Source organism: Pteropus vampyrus, unplaced genomic scaffold (assembly GCF_000151845.1).
Source record: "Pteropus vampyrus isolate Shadow unplaced genomic scaffold, Pvam_2.0 Scaffold568, whole genome shotgun sequence".
NCBI lineage: Eukaryota > Metazoa > Chordata > Mammalia > Chiroptera > Pteropodidae > Pteropus > Pteropus vampyrus.
Window position 1 is genome coordinate 81,780 of NW_011889349.1, and position 25,020 is coordinate 106,799.

Genomic DNA, 25,020 nt, shown 5'->3' on the forward strand with positions numbered 1-25,020 from the left:
AATGTGACAGTTATTAATGCAGACAGATGATGATATGTTTCATGACAACTCAAATACGATGAATGACATCTCAGTATGTGATATCTTTTCTAAAATGTTAAATAATTCTTCGGTAAACATTCAATTTTGTAAAAAATATAATCTTCCCTCAATTTACACAGTAGTTGCATTCCTTGAAAACCTAGTGATAACAAAGTTGCAGAAAGTACTTTGTGTTTGTAACACAGAATTAGATTCTAGGCCCAGGTAATCAAGAACAGGCTTTTTTACCAGCACAAATATTTGGTGAGATGTTAAAACGTCAAGTTTTATTTCAAACCTTAAGGAAGAAAAAACTGCCATCTTCTGTGACACTCCTTCCAAACCCAAGTTCTACAAAGAAATCTACTTCTGATTCTTCAGATTCTGAATCCTGCCACTTTATTCCTTTCCCTTAGATTCCATGATCAATCCTTATAATTACTCTTCAGCGCATAGCCTCAATTTCTTTGCCTACCTCTCTTTCATTGAACTCCCCTAGCAAAACTCTGAATGAATCTAGCTTCTCCCTACTCTGTGCCCATACCCAGATATACTACTTCTGTGTTTTTAATTAGCATGCTTATATGCTATTTCTCAGGGTTTTGTTTTGGTTTGGTTTAATTTTTCATTTTTGATATGGAGTCTGGTAGGTTCAGAGTTGAAGGGGCATATCCAAGTGAGGCCAGCACGAGTTGTGTTGAAGAAAGATCAGGGACGCTAGGAAGCACTCTTTGATCTCAGTGTCTCTGCTGACATCTAAACTTCGACGATTTCTAAACATCAGAAATCATTTTTTTGTCTATGTTATTTTAATGATATTTTCCCTGGTCCTCTCAATGACTATTCCAAACTCTCTACAACTTTTTTAGCTTCTGGACCTCTGCCTCTTATCAGAAAGCCTCATCTCCCGCTTTACCTAAAAAATTTAGGCAGGAACCACTCATACCCCTCATGCCATTTTTTCCTTCTGCCCACCACTCTGAAGATGAAGAGTCTTCTTTTTATCAAAAGCCAACCCTTCAGCGTGTGCCTACTCCCGATCACATTTCACCTCAATGTCTCTGGCTAGTTGCTTCATAATTAGTATCCCCTCCATCATGTTTTACCTCTAACTTTCTACTGCCCCAAACATGCTCAGGAATCTTCCTTTCTAACAATAACCATTCCTTATTCTGTGACTCTTCTATCTACTACTCTGTGATGAAAATCATGAAAGAGTAGTCTACACACACTGTATTGTAGATTTTTCTCACTTTCCATTCACTCACTCATCATTCCTCTCAATGGTCAGTTCAATAATTGATCCTCTAAGGATGAGATGTGTCTTCCAAGGATTTCATAACTGGATTGCAGAGATCGCATGTGCAGCTACAGTAAATATTAGTGGGAAATCATCAGTGAAAAGCTAAGTAATGCAACACATATTTCTTTTTTATTCTGGCTATTCCCTTTTAGTCAGACATATTTTCTGGAGCCATATTCATCAAATTGTCCCTGGGGTTAGACCTTTACCTGGCGATCATCAGCCTCTTGGCTATCACTGCTATCTACACGATCACTGGTAAGTCTACTGCATGTTTAGCTTAGACATGCTAGCTCTGCTCATTTCACCCCAACCTGCAATTAGCAATCTCATTGTTTGCCTTGTCATTGCTAAGGTAATGATATTTTTCCTCCCATTCTGAGAGTCAGGCACAGCCTAGAAACACAACAGAGCAAAGGAAACAAAATCCTCAGTATTAGGTATGAGCACTTTAATCAAGGATAATGATATGGTGGGTGGAGTTGGAAAATGCTAATTTGGCTCATCCATGTTTCAGTACCCATCTGAGCATTTGGAATCCAGCGTATCCTACACATGGAAGGTCAGGATGGAATAGCAGCTCAGACTCAAGACTGGCAAATCAAAGGCAGAACCCAAATGAACACAGGATGCCAGAGCATGGGGTGGGCTCTGAATGGCAGAACCAGGAGAGGAGAACTGGAGCAGTAGGTTAGTTGTGGGAAGAAGTTATATGGCAACAGTCCAAGAAGGCTTTCATGAACCAGATACATCAGTATAGTGTCTCATGCATACTAATTTATGAAAAGCAAACTATATCAGCTCAGTTGGAAAAAATAAAGAAAAGTAAAAGCTTGAACAATCAAGGAGCCATTCTCATACATTAAATAAGTGAGAGCTGAATAAGTTGAATTCTTTCAGAATATGGTTGCTAAGTTGAATAAATTTTCAAAATTCATTGAGTAAGTTCAGAATAAGTGAGACATGAATCTCCTGTTTTCAGGATCACTCTTGTTTCTTCATGACACTCTCATAAAGGAAATATCTTGTTGACTAAGAATCTTGTGAGTCTAGAGTTGAAAAAGAAGTTGTTATTTATACAACATTGCAGCAAAACACAAGTCAACAACAACATCTTGTACTCCATTATTGGAAAAAAAAAAAAAACCAGTATGTTCCCACTCTACAGAAAAAACAACTTAGCCAAGAGGAGCTTTTGGCCCAGCCAGAAGCTTTTTATATGTTTTCTGCCGAGTCATTTCCAGGGTTTGAGTAGAGGAGAACCTAGAGGTAAAGGCAAATAGATGAGGGCACGTGAGTAAAATGTCTAGTTCTTTCCTTTCTTTCCACAGGGGGCTTGGCCTCAGTTATTTACACAGATACCTTGCAGACCATCATCATGCTGATAGGTTCTTTTATCCTCATGGGGTTCAGTAAGTAGGGATCGTGTAAGCAAAGCTCTGGGCTTAGAAATCATGGGACTAGTGTCTGTTCAGTTAATCTCCTCTTTACTGCTGCCTCCCAGTTCTATCCGGTCACATGTTTCTATCATTTACATAATTCACAACATTGAAATGTCTGCCTAACTTCTTTCTTGATGTACTATCACAGCATGAGGAAATGAGGGAGGAAAACTTAATTTCTTTTAAAAAATAATCGCTCAGGTAAATTATCTTGTTTAATCTTAATATCTTTGTGTTCGGAATGAACAAAATTAGTATCATTGGGTTGATAATGTTACAAAATTATCGGGGCATTGGACTCAATGTACAGAAACCCTTCATTTACCTAAATTCCTCATAAAATAAAGGATTGAATATTAGAAAAATTTAAATAACTGAATATTACTTCATTATGACTGTTTGGGATGAAAATTATTAAAGTATATTACTTACTTTATTGTTAGAACATATGAACACGGGTTGGAGTCTCCTTTATGACTCTCATTTATTAATATCATCAGTTCATTCTCTCTAGTAAATCATACCAACAAGCACTATTGATGAATTTAATTTACATCTTGCTAATTTTGTTTCCTTTTGTTACAATATATGTTTATCTTTGTATAAGAAATCCATGCACACAGTAAAAAGAATATAGAGGGCAAAAAATGTCTTTTCGTTGCTCCCCTGTCCTGTAGCCACCATGCTCCATTCACTCAAGCTGCACTGTATACATTTCTGAATATGCATGCACTTAAACATAAAGGTGCATGCATAAAACAAAACTGATAGAACTGCAGTGACAACAAATCCACAATGATAGTTGGTGATTTTGACACAGTATGTATGCCATTAGTCACATAAGGCTATTTAAACTTAAATTAATTAAAATTACAAATTCAGCTTCTCATTTGCCTAGCCATGTTTTGAAAGCTTAATTATGTAGCTAGTGGTATCCAAATTGGACAGCACAGATATAGAACAGTTACATCACTGCAAAAAGTTATATTGCACAGTGCTGCTCCAAAGGCAACTGTTAGTATCAGTTCCTTGTGAACTTTCTATTGAGTTAGCCAGAAGGCCTATGCAATTCTTGTTCATTGTTCTTTGGTTTCTAGCTTCTATGGTGATGCACTCCCTAGCATCAGCCTCTCTAAGCCTCTCATTTCTTCCATCCCTTACAGTTAAGAGTAAGGACTCTCTCATCTTCTCGGGTCTCACATGTATTTTTGTTACAAAATATATTTCCCTTATCAGAACAATTTCCTTGTATTGTCTGTATCTTCCATTAGGTTGAGTTCCTGCCTTGCACATTTATTTTGCATATAATCCCACCACAATGTTTGGCACATACAAACATATTGGTGCTTATTATCAGATAAATAGTGAATAAGTAAATTAATGTTAGCCTCAACTCTACAAATGTATGATACTCTGATGAATTTTGCATCATTTGAATCTATACCTAGATGCCTGGACCCTTCTTTCTGGGGGTTCCATCTATTATGGTTCTTTTCTACACGTGTCTAGCCTTTCCACACTTCCAGTGGGCTGAGTCTCATTATTTCTTCTCACCACACATAATCTGCTGCCTCCAATTTCTGCTTCTAAACTTCTAGATTTTTTATTGTAACTTAAGTAGAATATAACCCTGTACCAGAAAACCAGAGGGTGTGTAAGGTCAGACCAGCCAGGCTCTGTGTCAGGAAGAGAGGCCATTGTTTCCCTTTTCAGAGGAGTTTGGGGCTTTCTGGTGGCTGATCTCATCAGGCTCACTCTGTTAGCTCATTTTCAGGTTCATTTCCGCTCTGGATGATTATGAGATATCAATATCAATCTGTTGGATAACAGTCTTATTTCTACCATAAAGCTATTTCTATTATTTAAATCAAAATTTTCAAGAATACCATAAAAAGAAGGGTGATTTGCTTTATGGACTTTGCAAAAGTAACATGGTCAGTGCCAGTAGAGGTACGAGAAAGACATTGATCCTGGGAAGAGGATACAGAGGATTTGACCAGACTGATTAGACGTGCTTGGGTACCTCCACTATAAAGGAATAATTATGAACACCGGGTGTCTTAGATTTCTGTGAAACGTTTTACTTCATACAATGCCTTTTCAGCATTTGCCGAAGTCGGAGGCTATGAGAGTTTTGCAGAAAAGTACATGAATGCTATCCCATCCATAGTCGATGGGGACAACCTGACGATTAGCTCCAGGTGCTACACTCCTCAGGCAGACTCATTCCACATTTTCCAAGATGCTGTCACTGGGGATATTCCATGGCCAGGAATGATATTTGGAATGACCATCGTAGCTATGTGGTACTGGTGCACAGATCAGGTAAAGTATGTGTGTGTGTGGTATGTGAATATATTTATGTTGTTCTTTTATCTTTCATCAAAAAGCATCTAGTTTCTATTTTGTATATATACATACATTATTTAAAGAGTCAAACACTTCTACAAGGCTTGTGATAATAACTGATGTCCCTCTCTCTACGCTATTACTTGTCTCTCAAAAGCAAACACTTTCAGCTCCTTCAGTTACATATTTTGATATGTATTTCTATTATTTAAATCCTTGTACTTGATGTATGGCTTGTGAAACATTGGCATGGGTGTAACCTTGGAGCTCATTAAAAATAAATGCTGTCAGATGCTACTCAGACACGCTGAATCAGGATTTGCTCATAATTGATCCCCGGGTTATTCAAATAAATGCTTATATTGTTCTCTCTCGGTTTTCCAGTTTTAGGATTTTTCTATTGGTTTCCCATAAGAGTTGAAGTAAACGTTTAGCTCTTTCAACTTTCCATCCTCAATCCCACACAAGCATACCTCCTGTCCTCCCACCCTCCCAATAGATCTAATTCACAATTTCGGTGAGTTCAGTATTGAGTGCTACCATTTTTGTGACTACACAAAAATAATTCATGGTTAAAATTATTATTATTATTATTATTATTATTATTATTATTCATGGTTGAGTCACATGATATTCTTTGATTTCCTTTAGCTTTTTTTCTCTAGGTAAATAATTCTTCTAACAAATAATTCTTAACTTTTTGTTTTAAATTTTCTCAGTAATTATTACTCATTAAACACCAAGCCCTCTACAAGTTGCCTAAATCACCTCTCAATACTTGCAGTCACATCAAATATTCTACCAACTCTTTTTCTTGTTTTCTCCCAGAGCCTTTGGCTTCTCACAAACTGTCAGGTCACTTCTTATGCTTGGTATCCATTCTAATCCACAATCCTCTTTACAACCATATTTAGGATTCCCTTTGCCTAATTCTTGAATTAAATCTCCTATTTCCAGTATTCTGCATCATCTTCTTTCTTGGTTTACTCCTTCTTTCAGGGTACTTGAATTCTCCAGTAAGTTCTTGAAAAAGATAGGAGACAAATTTATTGTGAATTTGCATGTTTGAAAATGTCTTTACTCCAACTTTTCCTAAACTGATCATCTGACTATATACACATTTCTAAGTTCAAAATAATTTTCCCCAAGTTAAAGATTCACTTTCTCCTGACTTCCATCATTACTGTTGAGAGGTCTGAAGTTATTCTCAGTCCTTTGGATGTGACCTGTCTTTTCTCTCTGGGAGTTTTTTTTTTCTTAGTCCTCAGTATTCTGAAATTTCACCACAATGTACTATTTATTATGTGTGGATCTGTTTTTATCCATTGTGATTGTCCAGTGTGAGCCTGTTTAATCCATTAATTAATTTCTTGAAAAATGGAGCGGAGGTATTATTTCTTTTATTTCTTCCACTTTGTTTTCCTTTTGAGACTTTGTATTTTTTAGTGTTTTTCAGCTGGTTCTCTAGTGTTCTTATCTTTCCTTCGCATCTTCCATCTCTTGGAATTTTGTTCTACTTTCTATGAAACCGCCTCAACTTTATCCTGAAGTGGTTTTTTTGTTTGTTTTTTTTGTTTTTTTGTTTTTTTTTTTTTTGCCTTTGTACTTATAACTTCAAAGATCTTTTTTTTCTGGATGTCCCTTTTTATGGCATTTGAATTTGTTTTTATTATTTTTAAGTTTTCCTCACCATAAATCGTCTCTGTCAGCTCAAACTTGTAATTTCACAATTTTAGCCCATCTTGTATCAATGGTCACTTGTGATGTTAGTGCAGGATCAGTTTTTTTCTTTATATTATAAACTTTTATTATATAAAAATTTATTATATAATGAACTTTGGTTCATTATGTAAATTTATATAATAAACTTTTCACAACATATTTACCAAAGAATGCATACTTTAACCCTTGATCTATAGAACTATCTTCATTATTTATATTTTGCCTCTGGCCACCTGATTTACCTCCTACAAGAGGCCTCACATTTACTCTGGGTTCTGTTGCCTGACCCTGCTTGTCTGCTCACAGGGCTCCCCGCCTCATCTGTAATCTGTGTTGTCCTACAACTGTCTGCTTCTAGCCCTCTATCTGAAAAAAACAACCGCCCCAACAACAACAAAAGAAAACGCCGCCAACCCCAAAAAAATTGCTTCCCCAAAAAAAAATAAACAAAAAAAAAAAATCCCTATTTTCTGACATTCCTTCAGAAGAAAATGTCAAGAAGTTATGACGTTATGGGTAGAAATCCTGTTTTACTAGAAAATTCTTAGTCAAGAGATTACACAACTTAAGTATAAATTATGAAATTATATGAATTGATTTTCCCAGGACCATCATATTTTATTCATAATTCAATGAGGTCCTCAGAATATTCTGAAGAAATCTAGAAATGAAGGTCTCAGGGTTCTATTCTGATGGCTGCCTGACATTATGGCAATGGGCTTGATTTCTCAAGGGGACACTTTCTCCCCAACAGTAGAGAGATACTGATGAATATGTGCCTTATTTAGTGCCTACAATACTAAAGGTACAACTTGCAGCAAAGATCAGTAGTGAAGCTTTGTCTCTGGAAGAGCACATCACTTTAGTTGCAATGCAGCCCAGGAGCTGTTAACATATTTTAATTTTTGTAATGTGTATTGAATTTTATGTACCAAGAGTCTTACAACATTATACCAAATATTAAGAATGTCCTGCAAGAGATAACCCTATATAGAGATGAGAAACCTGAAACTCACAGATGTCAAATACTCATATAAGAGGAGCAGGGATTCAAGTCCTGATTTTACTCCAAAATTCATTATTCTCCTCTAGTCATGACTCTATTTCATATTATAGCATTAATCTCTGAAAAGAGGCACTCTCCTTCTTTTAACTCATTGTCTGGTTGCTTCATGACTGTGTTGTGTTTTCCCAACAGATTATTGTGCAGCGCTGCCTATCGGGCAAGAACATGTCTCACGTGAAGGCTGCCTGCATCATGTGTGGGTATCTAAAGCTACTGCCCATGTTCCTCATGGTGATGCCAGGAATGATCAGCCGCATCCTGTACACAGGCAAATCCTGAATCCTAAATCCTGTTTACATATGCTTGAATTCTGAGTAGTGGTTTTAAGATGTATTTAAACCTTCATAACTAGAAATCTCATTATGTATGGAAGTAAAAACAGAATTCCAGGTGGAGATAACCTTGTACAGAGGACCAGATGCAAAAAACAAAAAAGAAAGAAAGAAATGGCATATTTGACATTCTGTTCCCTTATATTCTTTGCACTGCATGCCTGTCTCTTTGTATGCATTTGAGTCTATTTTGTCATTTTCATGAATGGCTTGGACTTAAGCAAGTCTAGAGGATAATGCAGGAAGATGAGGAAGAACTGGGAAAATATGAATTAGATAAGCTGTGTGGTTGAGTCCAAAACGTCTTCAAGAAATGTCTTGGAGATGCACTATCACTTCTTGGTCCCTCTAAGATGGCTGGAGAACTGTACCCACTTTCACTGTTTTGGAATTTGGTTGTTGGGGTACTTTAATTTCTAAGTCAACTGAGAGTAACTGCTAACATTGAAAATATTCCTTAAATTCAACTTTCTTTCTTTATTATGAAGAGTGAAGGAAATATGTCAGAATAATTTTTGGCTAATTGAGGCATCTGGTTTTTTATTGGGGCAACCCATCATATAACAATGAATCCACTTCATCTTTTCTCAACTGGGCATCAGTTTATTTATCTGAAATCTTGTTATGATGAACATCAAGTGACCAGCATCCCTTCTTATTGCAACATCCCTTCTTATTTCAGTGTTGTTTATAACAATAAAGGATATATAGATATCCAACAAGTAAGAAATGGCCAAAGACATTCTTGTATACACTCTCTACAGAAAACTGCACACGAGACTAAAGACTGTCTCAAAACTTGGGACAATGCTAAAGTTATTATATTATGAAAAAAGCAGACTACAAAAATATTACCTCAACAATTACCATTACTATGCACACACACTAAAAAAACATTTCTCTGTGAAAAAGGAGCAGAAGGAATTAAAAAATTTAAAGCAGCTAACATCCTAAATTATCACTATTCAGGGTGATTTTTTTTTTTTATCCATTTTTCCTATCTGTTGTCACTATATTGTTTAAGCAAGAAAAAGGTATTGTGCAACTGCCACAGTGAGGTGAGACATCATCCCATATGGGGCATCACCCCAACAACCATCACAAGTGACACCTCTTCTTAGAGGTAGGTGGAAAACGCTGAGTTAAATGATAGCACACAGGGCGAACTTCCTGGGTGGTGTTGTTGTTTTATCTCTGGAGTTCTGTGCTGCTGGAAGGATTTATGCTCTTGCAGCTTTTCTGGAGGATGGAATGAACTCCCTCTGTTTGCTCTAACGCTCTAGCTGAGCCATACTTCAAAGAAGAATCCTGCCCCTCAGGTAGTGCAAGGGGAGCTACAGGTGTGAGACACTTAGGAAGTCATATTCTAGGCAAAAATGGACCAGATTAATGATATGGCATTCAAATTCGAATCTCCAATTTCCAGGCAAACTTTTTTTCCTCTCTCCCATGAACTTACAACTTGTCTCTGTGTCTGACAGTTGTAGATATTACCTTTGTGGGCCCCACTCACTAAACCCACTTTTCTTAATCTATCCTCAGAGAAAGTGGCCTGTGTCGTACCTTCTGAATGTGTGAAACACTGTGGCATTAAAGTTGGCTGTACTAACTATGCCTACCCAATGCTGGTAATGGAACTGATGCCTAATGGTAAGAAATGTTCATGCTCACATGAATGAATAAGGAAAATGTGATGATAGATGATAGATAGATCGATAGACATATGACAGATTAGATGACAGATGATTGATTGATTGATTGATGATAGATTAGATAGACAGAGATAGATGAGATAGATAGATAGATAGATAGATAGACAGACAGATATATAAGTAATGAAATATTATTCAGCCTTAAAAAAGAAGGAAATCCTGCTATTTGTAACAACAGAGATGAATCTGAAGGACAATGTGCCAAGTGAAATAAGTCAGACACAAAATAACAAATATTGCATGACATCGCTTACACATGGAACCTAAAAAAAGTGGAACTCTTGGAAACAGAGAGGGGAATGATGGTTTCCAGGGGTTGGGGGTGTGGAGGAAATGGAAAAATGTTGGTCAAAGGGTACAAACTCTCAGTTATGAGATAAATAAGTTCTGGAGACCTGATGTACAGTATGGAGACTATAGTTAATAACAATGTATTGTATACTTGAAATTTGCTAGGAGACTAGATCTCAAGTATTCTCACCACAAAACAAGAAAATGATAACTATGTGAGGTAATGGATATGTTAATTAGCTTGATTGTGGTAATCATTTCACAATGTATACATGTCAAAACATCACGTCGTATACAACTCAGGAGTAACCAGGTGATCTTGTACCTTAGACCCATCAGAGATTAGCTAACACTTCTTTGACCTTTCTCCTCCCTGACACATATAAACGTTGTCAAGAAGAAGAAGGTATGATCCAAGTGACATTACCCACCCACCCCATTCCACAGTTTATCCTATGAAATTTAGGGGCATAACTAACAAACAGAGGGAATCGAAGAATGAATTTGCCATAATATCTCAAAACCCTTTATTTGGCCCACAAAAGTCTTCTTCAACAGAACCACTTACTAGGCTTTTTCCTCTCCAGTTTCTTAAGTCCAGGAAGCCAAGAATTCTTCCTCCCAAAAAAAGATGATACAACACTGTTTCCTCTCTTCCAAATTTCAGTTTCAGCAAATGATCTCTAACTTTATATTTAGTACTAAAATTCTATACTAGATTATTCTCAAATAACCAGGAAATGTGCAGGAAATGCCACATAATAGTATGTGTTGATAAGCACATTGGTTAGTAAATGTGCCAGGTGACACTTTTATCTTTGAACCATTCTGGCTTGGCAAGGCCCTCGTAGATCATCCAATTCCTAACCAGCACTTGCGCCTCTTCTGACCCCAGGACTGAGAGGCCTGATGCTGTCAGTCATGTTGGCCTCTCTCATGAGCTCCCTGACCTCCATCTTCAACAGCGCCAGCACCCTCTTCACCATGGACCTCTACACCAAGATTAGAAAGCAGGCATCAGAGAAAGAGCTCCTTATAGCTGGACGGTGAGAGAATCCTGGTTTCTGTCTAAAACTTCTCTGGAAAAAATAAACTAATCATAGAGTTCTAGAGTAGATAAAGGGACATTAAAGGACATTCAGTCCAACTTTACCTCTTTCCAAATACAAGACGTGGGGCCATACTTTTAAACGAAATAGTTGCTTTTTCCAGGCCTTCAAATGCCTCTGGTGTCTCTTATTCCTCTCCTCACACCCTCTCTCAACCGCATCTTCATGAAATTCCATCAATGTTTTTCTTGGGGTATAAAGTTCCCACCAACTCTCATCTGTTAACACATCATCTTTAGAAGTTTCTCTGAAGGAAGTATCGTATTAGGGCCAGCCACACACTACTGCAGAGGAGTTTACCAACTGTGTTCATTAAGAAATGGAGTATCAGGAGAAACTGACCACCTATTTTAAAAGACCATGCTTTGTTGAAGACAGTAACAATTGCTTTGGTAGATTAAGCACTTGAGAGAGAAATTCCAAGGGCTCCATTGAGCAAGATCTCGACTCTGGACAAATGCTATAGGAGAGGAAGACCAGGGAAGCATCTGTGTTTCATTGGTGGAGAAACTGTTGAGCTAGAATTCAGTAGGCCAAAGATTCAGCACTTCACTTATAGGTTTATGACCAAGAGTATGAATCCCTTCTGAGTCTCGATGATAAATTAATGAGTTTTTCTTTTCCTCTCTCTCTTATTAAATGGCTACTATCTCCCAGATTACAATATGGAAAAAGGTACATATATGTGAACAATAATTTCCTGATTTATGAGATTTACACCTTTGTGGAAAGACAATTAATAGATATATTCTATATTGGATAACAAAAAAAATGCTTGGATAAAATTAAAGCAGGATTAAAGGTTAGGGGCTATGTAAGACAGCTGCTCAGGAAGTCCTCCCTGAGGCAGGGACATTTGAGCAGAATCCTGAGGAAGTTTGGAGTGAGCCCTGTGGCTCTGTGGGGAGAAACAGTAAGGAACACTCACACGTGTGGTATGTGTGAGGACAGCAAGGGGTGAGGTTGGAACATGAGGAACAAGTTGGCATGTGAGGAAGAGTGATAGAAAACAAGGTCAGAAAGAGCCAGAGGTGAAGTCATGCATTAAGCCATAATAGGACTTTGGATTTTTATTACCTGTGAGATAGAAAATAACTGAAGATAACATAGGAGGCCCATGATTTGCTTTCCAATGATGACAGTAATAATGATAGCAGGTATTATTTATTGAAGCTTAACTGTGTTCTAGGCACTGTGCTTGAACTTCCCATGGTTTATCACATTTAGTTATTGCAAGGTTGCAGAGTTTTTATAAACCTTAATGGGATCATTGACCTCAATTTCCTGCCCAAATGCTTGTCCCCAGTTCTCCCAACCCCCACCTCTCTGTTTCAGGTGAGCACAACATGTGCAATGACCTTTTACAGACAACCCAATAAATTATTACTGTCCATTCATTCACACAACAAGAACAGAATATTGTGAAGTTTTGAAAAGTCGTACTCTCTGGACTCCAAGAGCTTCTAATAGATTTTTACAGCATATCAGTATTTTAACCAATTCTTTCAACCTGCCAAAGTACTCAAGTAATAAAATGCACAAATTAGCATTTCTGGCCAATTCACGCAGCATTCTTGGAGAGTTCATTTTCATTCTTACCTGTGCAAACCGAGTGTTTGTCAATCTAGGAAAAAAGACCAAAATAGGAGTCTGCTTTATCATACAAATAATTACTTAGAAATAGTGTTGTGTTTTTTCTCATTGATACATTGCATAAATTGCATTAGAGAATTATTAACTGCTGACATTTGAAAATTTTTTGTAAATGAATATTTAATCTCATAGTTGAGGCTATTATGACTAAACGTAGACAAACAATGCTTTATTGGCATTTTATTAATGGACAATCATTAAGCATGGCATGGCATGAGGTCGAGGGGCTTGATTTTCTTTGGAAAATCAATGAATGGCCACAAGCATGCATTAAAGAACTAAAGCGCAATGGAAGTACTAGTAATACTTTCGTCTAATCTTTAAACCATTTTGTTTTCTTCCCAGGCTATTTATCATTCTATTAATTGTCATCAGCATTTTGTGGGTCCCATTAGTACAGGTATCTCAAAATGGACAACTGTTCCATTACATAGAAGCAATTTCTAGCTATCTTGGGCCTCCAATTGCAGCTGTCTTTCTGCTTGCCATCTTCTGTAAAAGAGTCAATGAACAAGTAAGTAAATATTGGGAAGCTTTTTTCCCAATATTTGGAGTGAGAAAAAAAAAATTCCTTCCACGGGAAAAAAAAGGAATCCTTCCAACCAAATTTTAAGAACCAAAAACCCAACAAATCCAAATGGGGGCAACCAAAAATTCCAAATCCCAACAAAAGGGGGAAAAAAAAAAGGCAAAATGAAAAGAAAAAACTTAAAATTCCTAACAAAAAATAAAAAAAAAAACGGCAAAAGGCCGAAGAAAAAAAAGTTTGGAAGAAAAACGCCAAGAACCAAACCCGCCCCCGCCAACTAAATTCAATGGGAACCTAAGCAAAACAATTAAATTCTCTGTAAAATGAAGATAATCGCAGTGCTACCTTATAGGATTGCTGTGAGGACTAAAAGAGATTTTTAAAATGTGAAGTGCTTAGAATAAAACCTACCACAGTAGTAATGGTTCAAAATATGTTAAATTTCATTATGATATATCTAAAATTGATTGATTATTATAGACCATGTATGTTTAGTCACTAATTGTTTTGGGGTGTTAGCCTTACTGTAATTTTCAGATGAGTGACAGTTGCAGGAGCTTAATATCATGTGCTTTTCTTTCCAAATGTTAATTAATATTAGTAAGTGGGATCTTGGGGTTCAGACTCAGGTGCTCGTCCATCCAAAGCTCATACTCTTAATCTCTATATAATACTGTTTCCCCTAAACATAACATCTTGATCAGGAGAACAGGGGACACGAGTTTCCACCTCAACCACTTCTCGGAGAGAATAAATGCTTTTAATTGTCAAAAGTTTGATAGATCTTTCATAACTATCTAATACCAACTCTGTAAATTGTATGTCACACTTCTGTTTATTCTACAAAATCTATATTCTTTAAATCTATATATAAAATAGAAGTCAAGGTAAATTAAAGCTTGGGTCAAAGTAGACAGCACAGGTTTCCCCACTATCTGAAAGTAGAGTGTTTCTATGAAACCTTTCCTAGGCTGAAATGGCATAAAGTGAAGAAGCATTTATCATTAATTTATGCGGAAAATTTTTGGAGCGCTTCCACGTTACCATACATCTTGCTAACCGATGCACAGTATAAATCATGGTAAAGCACAGATGCTCACAGACACACTTCAAAGCCACGGCAGCTTAATACTGAGAAGCTGAGTGTGGTTCCCAGGAAAGGAGCTTGGTGGGGCCACTTTTGTTGCTCTGGTGCACGTGGCCTCTGTAACGGCTCACTGGAAAACATACTGAACACTATTTTCACTTTTCACCTTTTTCAAAAAGTGAAAATCTTCCGATTTCTTGTGGTTAGAAAAAAACAAGTACTAATGTAGATCTTCCATAAAAGCAAAGTGGTACATAACGCACTTTCGAAAAGCAGTGGATACCTGTAGCGTTCTGTAGTTGGAGAATCGATAGTGCAATGACGTTTCAGGACCACGGAGAGCAACGGCCCCCTCGCAAACACACATATTAACCCCTTTTCCCTACTTTGGTGACTTTGTGCTCAAGGTTAGCTATTCGTTGGTTCTTAGTAAAGAAAGCAGATACGATGATAATAATGGCCTACTGGAACAAGCTTCTCATCTTTTCTAAATCCCCTGACTTTGTTCTTGTTTCTTTTGCAGGGAGCCTTCTGGGGTCTAATCATTGGGCTTGTGATGGGCCTCACTCGTATGATTGCAGAGTTTGTCTATGGAACGGAGAGTTGCTTGGCTGCCAGTGACTGTCCCCAAATCATCTGTGGAGTGCATTATCTGTACTTTGCCATTATTCTCTTTCTTGTTTCCATACTGGTCATCCTGGGAGTTTCCCTGTTAACAAAGCCCATTCCTGATATACATGTGAGTAATGAGTAATAGATATATGCCCATTTTAAAATAAGAGTTATTCTAAAGCTTCAACTGGTATACAAGCCCCAGGCAACAGAATCATAGCACCATAAGCACTAGGAGGAACCTAAGAGATTATTACGCAGTCATTCAACTAAACAATTTGTACCTAACATTTGCAAAGCACCAGTGAATTAAAACATGTGGAATTAGGAAATAGGTTTCCTACACAAATAACTCCACAATGAATTTGGAAAGTAAATCTATACCTTTGTTATAGGATACCAGGAAGTAAATAATTAGTGTTGCCTAGGAGACTGGAAAATACTTCAAAGCAGAGCTGTCACCTAGGCTGGGCCTGTTTAGGAACAAGTAGAATTTTGTATGAAGCACAAACACTGACACAGAGGTTTATAAAAAGCATATAATTCCAGGGGGCAGAGAAAAAGTAGAACAATAAGATACACTTTTTGCCTTTCGAACTGGCAAAAAAGTAAATATGTCCAGTGTTGGTGAGGTTGTTGAAAAATGCCCACTCTCCAAAACTGCTGGTGAGTGTATGAATTCTATAATTTGTAGGAGGGCAATTAAGCAGTATTTATCAATTTGAAAATTTTCACACCCTGTCAGTCAACAACCTTACTTCTAGGAGCTTATTGTGTAGAAATACTTATAGAAATACAGGAAATATAGGTATAAAAATTTTCTCTGCAAAAAGCTTTTAATAAAAAAATGGAGACAACTCAAATTTATGTCACTAGTGGAATAGCCCATTGAATATTACACTGTTCAAAATCCTGAGGCACTCAAGATTTGTTTGCTTTTTTAAATGTCCATGATATGGTTAAGTGGGGGAAACACTCATAGCATAATATAGTATCAGATACTATCACTTTTTAAAAATTAAGCACTTATAAGTATGTGTATGTATATTTGTCTGAAAATAGAAAAGCTTAAAGCATATATACCAGAAACTGTAAATAAGAGGTATCACTGGGAGAGGCACTAAGAAGACCAGCAAATATTAGTCATTTTTTTAATTTAAATATTGCTTATATACTAATATTGTTTGAATTTATTACTACATGTATAACTTTTATTTATTTTGCATTCATCATGCATAATCTTTGAAACAATACTTATTTGCATATTTATTTGAAGAGTAGTAAATAGAAGTAGATTATATATGTGGATGGGGAATCCTGAACCACACAAGTGGATTAAATTACTTTACCAAAGACACTTCACCAGAATTCATAACTAAATATTTACACTGTATTTACACTGAAAGAACACTAGAAAACATATTACAGTTTTCAAAGAAGTAAATATAAATGTTAAACTCTTTTATGCCTATAGAAATAACCATTAACCATAATTTATTATTAATTTTTAGAAAAAAATGGTCTGAAGGACCAATGAGATCATTTTTCTAAATTATGTTTGTTTCATTAACATACTGTGAGGTTTCAACTTTCAAAATGGACTGATAAAACTCAGTCATTTCTGAGAAAGTCATGAGTAGTATTGTGGACATAATCTAACAGAACAGTAAAAAGAAATTTCAGGATGATCGTTTTTTGGCAAAACTAGAAAGTACTTGGAGTCCTAATAATATAATTTTAACAAAGAACGTAAATTTAGTATAAGAAATGCTAAGATTAAGAATCTAAGGTGAATCATATGCTTGTTATGTCAACAACAAATAAGAAAGCCAAATACAAATTCTAGTAAATCTATACAAAGAAGTCATGGGTCAAATATGAGCCAATTAAAATGAAGCATGAATTTGAGCATATGATGAATTATAATTTCAAAAACCCATTTGCTACGGTCATGCCACCCTGAACAAGCCCAATCCCATCTGATCTCAGAAGCTAAGCAGGGTCGGGCCTGGTAGTACTTGGATGGGAGACCACCTAGGAAGACCAAATGCTGTAGGCATAAAAAATAAAATAAAATAAAAACCCATTTGACACTTGGAGCAATTTCCTTTTGATGATCTAGAGTTGTCCTTGATCTATGGCACGTACACAAAGAAGTTACATAATAACAAATGCTATTTATCTTCAAAATTTTTAATCAATGTATTAAGTATGGAAATCTTAATTATATTTATGGAAAACTATTAAAATTCTATAAAGGTTGACAGTTTTAAAATAATGATAAAGTTGACAGAAGTTTGAATGTGGACTGGGAAACAGATGTGTAAAGCTATAAGGTGCCATTGGAACTCAATGATAGTACATAGATACTATCAAAATATGATGGATCCAGAATTGGAACTTAAGAAAATATTTAAAGTTACAAAAGTAACCACTAAACAAACTGAAAGTAATAATGATGTACCTAATAGCAGTTGAATGATAAGGACAATGATAGCAGAGTATAGTGTAAGTTAGATAAATCTTTGACTTTTACGAAATTAGAAATCCAGAAGTAGAAGTTTTAAACATGTTATTTAAGAGTTTCTAATAACTATAAGAATTAAAAACAGAAATAATTTAAAATGATTAGTGTGTTTTCATGAATGAGTGTGGTAGAAAACCTTTTTTTGTTTTTATCTGTACTTTTCTAAGCTGTACTAATACCATTGTATTATTGTGAACATTTGCTCACTATTAATGCACTTGTCAATGGCCTCTGGGTAGCTGCATCGCCTGTGCTGGGCTCTTCGGAACAGTACAAAGGAACGAATCGATTTAGATGCAGATGAGAAAAGACGTGAAGAAGCTGATGATGATGTTGATGAAGGTAGTATCTGCTTTATATTTGGTATTTATATTCGGTAGAGACTCTATGTACCTGAATTGGTGTAGTGGATTTTTTTTTTAATGCCACTAAATTCAGTTTCTGAAAAAGCTGTTAGATATGATAAAATAAAACTTTAAAATCTTACCTTCCCATTAAGCTAGACAATTTGTTACATATTAAATCTACTCATTCAATCTGCCTGTCCCACAGTCCATCTGTCCATCCACCCACCATCCATCCATGGATCTGTGTGCCAACTCGAGGTGAAAATCAATTCCAATCTCTCCTGCTCCTAGCCACATATTAAATGTTTAACAAATCAATATTGATTGATTGTGATTAAGCATCTAGCCTCAATCTCTTCTCCAACCTTATTTCTCACTATTCTCTTCAAAACACCAACTATTCCACTCAGGCAGATTTCTTCACTTTCCCCCCACATATACCAAGCTCCCTCAAATATTTCTACCTCCTCTCCAAGAGAAAAAAATATCTATCCTTTACAACTAAGTTCTAATCTCATTTTCTTTGTGAAAATTTCTCCAGCATCCATCCCTGTGGCTCTTTGCTTACCTGATATTTTTTAAACCACTGACAAAGTTTAGCACTTCAGGACATGTTGTCTTAAACTGTACACTAATTGTTTGGTTTGGTTTGGGTTCTTCAAATTGAAGGAAGAGTCAATGCCTCCTACTCCTCTGGGGTTTGTATATTAATGCTCCCGAGAAAAATTGGCCTACGATTTTTTATTTTTGTATTTTGTCTGGTTTTGGTATTTATATCATAGTGTTCTCATAGAATGAATTGGAAAGTAGCCACTTTTTCATTTTATGGAAATATTTCAATAAGATTGGAAGGCTATCTCCACTGAAATTTTGGTATTTTGTCAATAATGCCATTAGGACCTCTGCATACATGTGTATGACAGAGAGAGAGAGAGAGAGAAGTTTTAAACTATTGATTCAATTTAGGTAATGTCCATAGAACTATTTAGAGTTTCCATTTCTTCATTAATCAGTTTTGGAAAATTATGTATTTCTAGGAGTGTGTACATTTAGTATACATTATAAATATATTGACATAAAGTTGTTCATAATATATACTTATTGTCTTTTCTATCTCTACCTCTATAATTATGTCTTCTCTTTAATTCCTAATGTAATTTTTTGTGATTTCTCTTTTTTCTTGATAAATCTCATTAAAGACGTCTATTTTTACTATTCTCAGAGCCTCAATTTTTGGCTTTGTTAATTCTCTCCATTATTATCTTTTTTCTATGTCATTACTTTCTGTTTTCATATATATACTCTACCATTTACATTATTTGGGTTTATCTTGCTGTTATTTTTTCTAACTTAAATTGAGTATTGCTTCATTAATTTTCAGCTTCTTGTATAATGTAAATAACTAAGGCTACGTTTCCTTCAAAGTCATGTTTTTGCTGCATCTCATGGCTTTTAATTTGTAGAATTTTCTTTGCCATCTATTTCTAAGTATAGTTTTACTTTCATTATGGTTTTTTTATAGACATTTGAATTTTGAAGTATGTTTTAAATTTCCTAATGCTGCAACAAATAACCTTGTACATAAATACTAAAAGTAGTACAATAGCCTTGTATTGTTCTTGCCAGTATACCTTTGAGATAGATTCTGAGAAGTTTGAGTTTAGGGTCAAAAGATTAATACCTATGCACTTTTGCTATATACTGCCAAATTTCCCTCCATGGGAGTTGAATCACATTTTCCTCATAAACAATGTATGAGATTGCCTGTTTCCACATAGACTCACTTATATAGCATATTATGAGACTTTTGAATTTTTGCCACTGATAGATGTGTAGTGATATCTCCATGTGGTTTGAATTTCTCTTTTTTGAGTGAGTTTAAGAATTGTCTTTTTTCTTTGAACTCTGTTCATCCCTATAGTATGTTTACATGGAGTTGTTGGTATTCTTTTCTAGAAACCCATTAACAGTAAGGATATTCAACTCTTTGTGATATAATATGCAAATGGTTTTCCCCAGTTTGTCACTTGTTTACTTTGTTGAACTTTATGCTGTGCAATAGTTTTCTATTTTTATAGAATCGAAGTTATCTATATTTTCTCAGGGATTCCTCTAACGCTTAGAAGTGGTCATAATCATTCTTTACAGTCATCTGTACTACACTGACAGGAGTTCATTCCCCATGTTTTGTGATCACTTGTTTATCTTTCTCGGTTTCAGATAATCCTGAAGAAACTCATGGATGTCTCAGGAAGGCTTATGACTTATTCTGCGGTTTGCAGAATAAGGGCCCCAAACTGAGTAAAGAGGAGAAAGAAGCCCAGGAGAAGAAACTGACAGACACATCTGAGAAGCCCTTATGGAGGTCTATAGTGAATGTCAATGCCATCCTCCTCCTAATAGTGGCAGTCTTCATCCATGGCTATTTTGCCTGAACTCTCTCCAGGCCACCAGAATATTTATTAAGCAAAGGATATTAATTTTTCCTTCTTAGAGTTTGTTCTGTTGCAAAAGGGAGATGAGCAGTTAGTAATTTTATCCAATGAGATGACTATAGATCTGACTAAGCTTTTGTTTTTCCATTGTGTCAATAAAGAGAGAGTTGATAATGTAGAAAGCTGGTGAGCTGACTTCATGTGTGTGTAAACTAGGAGCATTTGGGTCTAAATTCTTTTTTTTATATCTCACCTGATAGATTGCCCTATGCTATAATTGTTCTCTGTTATTTTCAGAGGTTTCTACTTAGAAGGGAATGCCTCTCCCAACTCTGTCTCACCTAGTAAACTTCTTGTTATAAAACAGCGAACTTCTCTCATTTTTCTATCACTCATCTCAAGGATTTGAAAAATAGAAATATTTTCTAATACTTGAGGGCTGGGGAGGGAAGCTGTAAATGCCCATTGTAAGCATTTTTATAAATTTACTGGTAATTATTAACTTATGCCTTAAATAAAGCCATTCCCCACTAAACATTAGTATACCAAGCCACTGACTTTTTAAATCACTTTGTTAAAATATAATTCATATACCACAAAATGCATCTATTTAAAGTGTGCAATTCCTTGTATTTTAGTGACTTTCCCAGACTACAATTGCTAAGACTATATTCCTTGTCCATGTAGTCACAGAACCCTCTGTTTATTAGCTTTTGTTCCTCTGTCCCTCAAATACTGTTTTGATATTGACTTCCTTAAATATCAGCAGCTCTACAAGTCTTTGCAAATTGACTCTGTTTGGGGGCCCTCCAAATCTTAACCAGGCTTGCACTAAGCCTAGGGTTCAGATGAAAGCTTTCAGTCTTCTCGAGTCTTTTCTGAGCATGTGTCTTGCCCTGGTCATGCACATGACTTTCTAAATTGCCCAACATGTATGGTTTATTTTGAGTGTCCTAATTTCCCAAAGACACTTTTCCCAGATTTTGCCTGAGGTAGTCTATTATATAATTTGACTGTAATCTTTTGCCTTAGGCATCTGAGTTTTGTTAGTTTGACTTGTGGTGTTTCTGAGCTTCTCCAGTCTGAGTATTGAGTTAGGTGAAACAGAGAAGAACACCTTGTGTTAGTCCTTCATGTGTCTCCCAAACATGTTAGAACAAGCATGCACAATAATCTGTGAATATGATCTGCTCTGCTCCTTCAGCAATCAGGGAAATTGTTCCACCCTGGGAACAGAGGCCATTCTATGATTGCTGCTGCTTTAAGATGGCCACCACACAAAAGAGAAGGTGATAGTCACTATCAGTAAGAGGCACCATTTTGTGGTGACTTTTTCTTGATTTAGCACTTTGTTTAGTTGCTATAAGCTTTCATCTAAGTTCTAGAGTTCTCACAAAATTGGTTCTGACAGTTTCTGCTGATTTTTCAATGTTTCTGTCAGGGAGTGAAAGCTTGGGGTGGCCCGTTCCACCATTTTATTGATGTCACTATTTTTATCATGTCCTCCTGATTTTCTTTTTTTGAAGATGTTTTCTATTTTTTGTCCATCTTTTTCCTAATGGTTTCCTCCTGTCTTTTTCTTGTTGATTCACAGGAATCCCTTGAATATTCTGGTTATCAATTGCTTGCCATTTTTTGTATCACTCCTTTCTTCGTATTCTGCTTACTCTTTTTCTGGAGCTCCAATAAAATAGATGTTGGACTTCCTGGGTCATGTCTTTTGAGTTTTATTTCACAGTTTCCACTTTCCTTCTTATTAGTACATTTTAAGATAATTCCTGGGCTCCATATTTCCATCCACTAAGTTTAGTTCTGTCCATTCTGCTATTTATCCCATCATTCAAGTATTTTATTTCAACAAGTTAAATTTCCCTTTCGATATCTTTGGGTAGACAGTACAGTTGAAGTACTTAAGAATTAGAATTCTGGAGTCAGGACCCTGGCCCTGGAGTGATCAGAATTGGGATGTGAGAATGAGAGACAGGGAGTGTGAGCCTATAAAAACATCATGTGTTAATTAACATCAAGGACATGATGTTGAAAAGTTGTTCTCTAAAATTAGAGACTGAGAAACTTGGCTATTTAAAATCATATTGGTGAAAATAAAATATATTACTAATTTCTGGAGGCTCTGAGTCATGTGGTTCTCTGACAGAGAAGCAACCTCAATTTCCAAGGTGCATAGCTTCAGATAAGGAGTTTTTAGATATAATATTTCATATTTATCTTAACTTTGAATTTCCACAATAACAGGAAGCCTAGGTCTGCTTTCTACACTAGGCTGGATATTAACCCCTTTATATATTCTTTGCTTTACATTAAGCCTAACGAAATATTGACTCTTGTAAATTTTTCCTGAACTCCACCCTTCCTCAAAATCCTATAATGACCCAAACCTTTTCTCTGTTTGATGAGAAGCTGTATTTCTGCTTAACTTTCTCCCTTGCTGCAGCAAGTTAAATAAACCTAGTTTTGCAGGACCACAGGTATGTTCCTGGTGGCTCCAGTTGGTGGGCTTCAAGACGGGTCAGAAATAGGTAAAAAGTGAAGGTAGGGACTAATGATGTTGGGTTCACTAAGTAGAAAAAAATGGAGATGGTAAGATGGCTGGACCAGGCAAATGAGTACCGAGAAGAAAAGAATGGAGAAAAAGAAAGAAGAGGAAGAGCAGGTGAAGGAGTCAGAAGAAAGGTTAAGAAGCAGACAGGTGGTCTTTTAAGGAAACAGTAGTGTGGTTCCTGATTAAGACAGTAGCTGATGGTGTCCGGTAGACCTTTGAGATGGCTATGAGAAGTAGAAGGAATCTGTTGTAAGAATGTACGTGCTGAGTGTGGTATGATAAACTTGGTGCAGCCACGAGAGAATCAGGCTTGAAAGGAAGAAGTTTATTATATTCATAGGTTCTAGAGAAGGGGTTACCACATGCCATGCAGGGCCAAAGTGGGGAGCACCAGTGTTGGTGAGAAGGCAGAAAGGAACACGGGGAAGGCCTAGGCCACAGACTTTGTTGGGGTTTCTTCACAAAAGGCAAGGCAGGACAAGGTAAATAGCTTAGGATTGACCAGTTTGAATAATTTGGGTGAGTTTGAGACTATTGAGATTGTCTCTAGTTGCCTCATACCTGGCCCTGGGATGATTTAGGGCAGGGAAAATATTGGCTTGGTGTGTGAAAGTTAGATAAGAAGGTGATTGGGGCTATAGACTCAGGATTGGCTGATTTGTATATGAGAGATGTGCTCCTGGACAAGCCCTTTGTTATCCACAAGAAAGGGCTAGCCATTGGAGGGGCATTTTCTCCCCAGTCCATAAGGCCCCCAAGTGCCAGAGCATCAAGAATACAGAAAGTAAGAAAAAAAATCGTTAATATAGTTGGCACTGTGATCAATGGCTATCAAATAGACAAATGCAGAATCGAATAAAACACAAAACAGGATCTGACTCCCTTACAGATATATTAGTCTACTAGGGCTGCCATAACAAAGCACTACAGACAGGGTGGTTTAAACAGAATAAATTAAATTTTTCACAGTTCTGGAGGGTAGAAGTCTAAGGTTAAGGTATCAGAAAGTTTGATTTCTTTCAAGGCCTCACTCCTCAGCCTATAGATGGCTGTCTTCTCCCTATCTTTCACACAGTCTTTCCTCTGTGTCTGTGTCCTAATCCCTTTTTATAAGGATACCTGTCATATTGGATTAGGACCTATCCTAGTAATCTCATTTTAACTTAATTACCTCTCTAATGACCCTATGTCCAAATACAGTCACATTCTGAGGTACTGGGAGTTAGACTTGGACAAATGAATTTGGGGGTTAGAGGAAGGACACAATTAAGCCCATAACACAGAGTTGATTTTGCATCTTGTGGAAACAAGGACCATCTTCTCTCACGCTGGGGGTCAAATAGAACCAGAAATCATCATTATCCACATCCTGGCAGTCTTGAAAAGACTTCATGGAAGACTAGAAGCTTTGGCATGAAAGATATATTCCTATCACTGTTTGGTCAGGGAGAGATATCCACCTACACCAAAATTAGGAGCACAGGACTGAACAAAGTAACCAACTTCCCTGAACCTTCATCGTTCATCTGAAAACAGAGATAGGAATGTTTAACTCACAGATTCAAATGTTATAAACTTATAACATTTCTTAATAAGTAGATGCTCAATAGATGGTGGTCTCCTCACTTGCATACATCCCAACTCATTCCAAGGTCTTCAAATTTGAAGGAGAAACATTGTATCATTGAAGGGAAATTATGTGCCAAGGAGGAGAGACTGTCAACCCCTAGACCATAAACTCCAAGGTCTTTTTCTTGGGTAAATCCTTGAATCTTTGAACCTCGATTTCTTCCAAATGTAATGCAGACTTCATGGAACTATTGTAAAGATTAGATGAGATCATTTCATATTGCCTAAAAGATCTGGGCCAGAGAAGATGCCCAGTAAATATTAGTGCTTTCTCCTCTCACTTCACCCTTATCT

At 36.4% G+C, this 25,020-nt stretch overlaps 1 protein-coding gene and 1 pseudogene across 2 annotated transcripts in view; both read left to right on the top strand.

The window, feature by feature from the left end:
• Positions 1–20,537, top strand: part of LOC105308335 (solute carrier family 5 member 4) — a 31,086-nt gene extending 10,549 nt beyond the window's left edge. The window contains exons 6-15 of one of the 2 annotated variants that reach the window (XM_011384253.1): positions 1,477–1,582; positions 2,656–2,736; positions 4,871–5,091; positions 8,036–8,171; positions 9,778–9,885; positions 11,134–11,284; positions 13,346–13,514; positions 15,140–15,355; positions 17,995–18,097; positions 20,323–20,537. In XM_011384253.1, the coding sequence (XP_011382555.1) occupies positions 1,477–1,582; positions 2,656–2,736; positions 4,871–5,091; positions 8,036–8,171; positions 9,778–9,885; positions 11,134–11,284; positions 13,346–13,514; positions 15,140–15,355; positions 17,995–18,097; positions 20,323–20,537 (1,506 nt within the window). Of the gene's footprint in view, positions 1–1,476; positions 1,583–2,655; positions 2,737–4,870; positions 5,092–8,035; positions 8,172–9,777; positions 9,886–11,133; positions 11,285–13,345; positions 13,515–15,139; positions 15,356–17,994; positions 18,107–20,322 lie in introns of both variants that reach the window. The other variant, XM_011384254.2, reaches the window with a different exon arrangement.
• On the top strand, positions 17,170–17,287 carry LOC111733452 (annotated as a pseudogene).
• Positions 20,538–25,020: the final 4,483 nt, after the last annotated feature.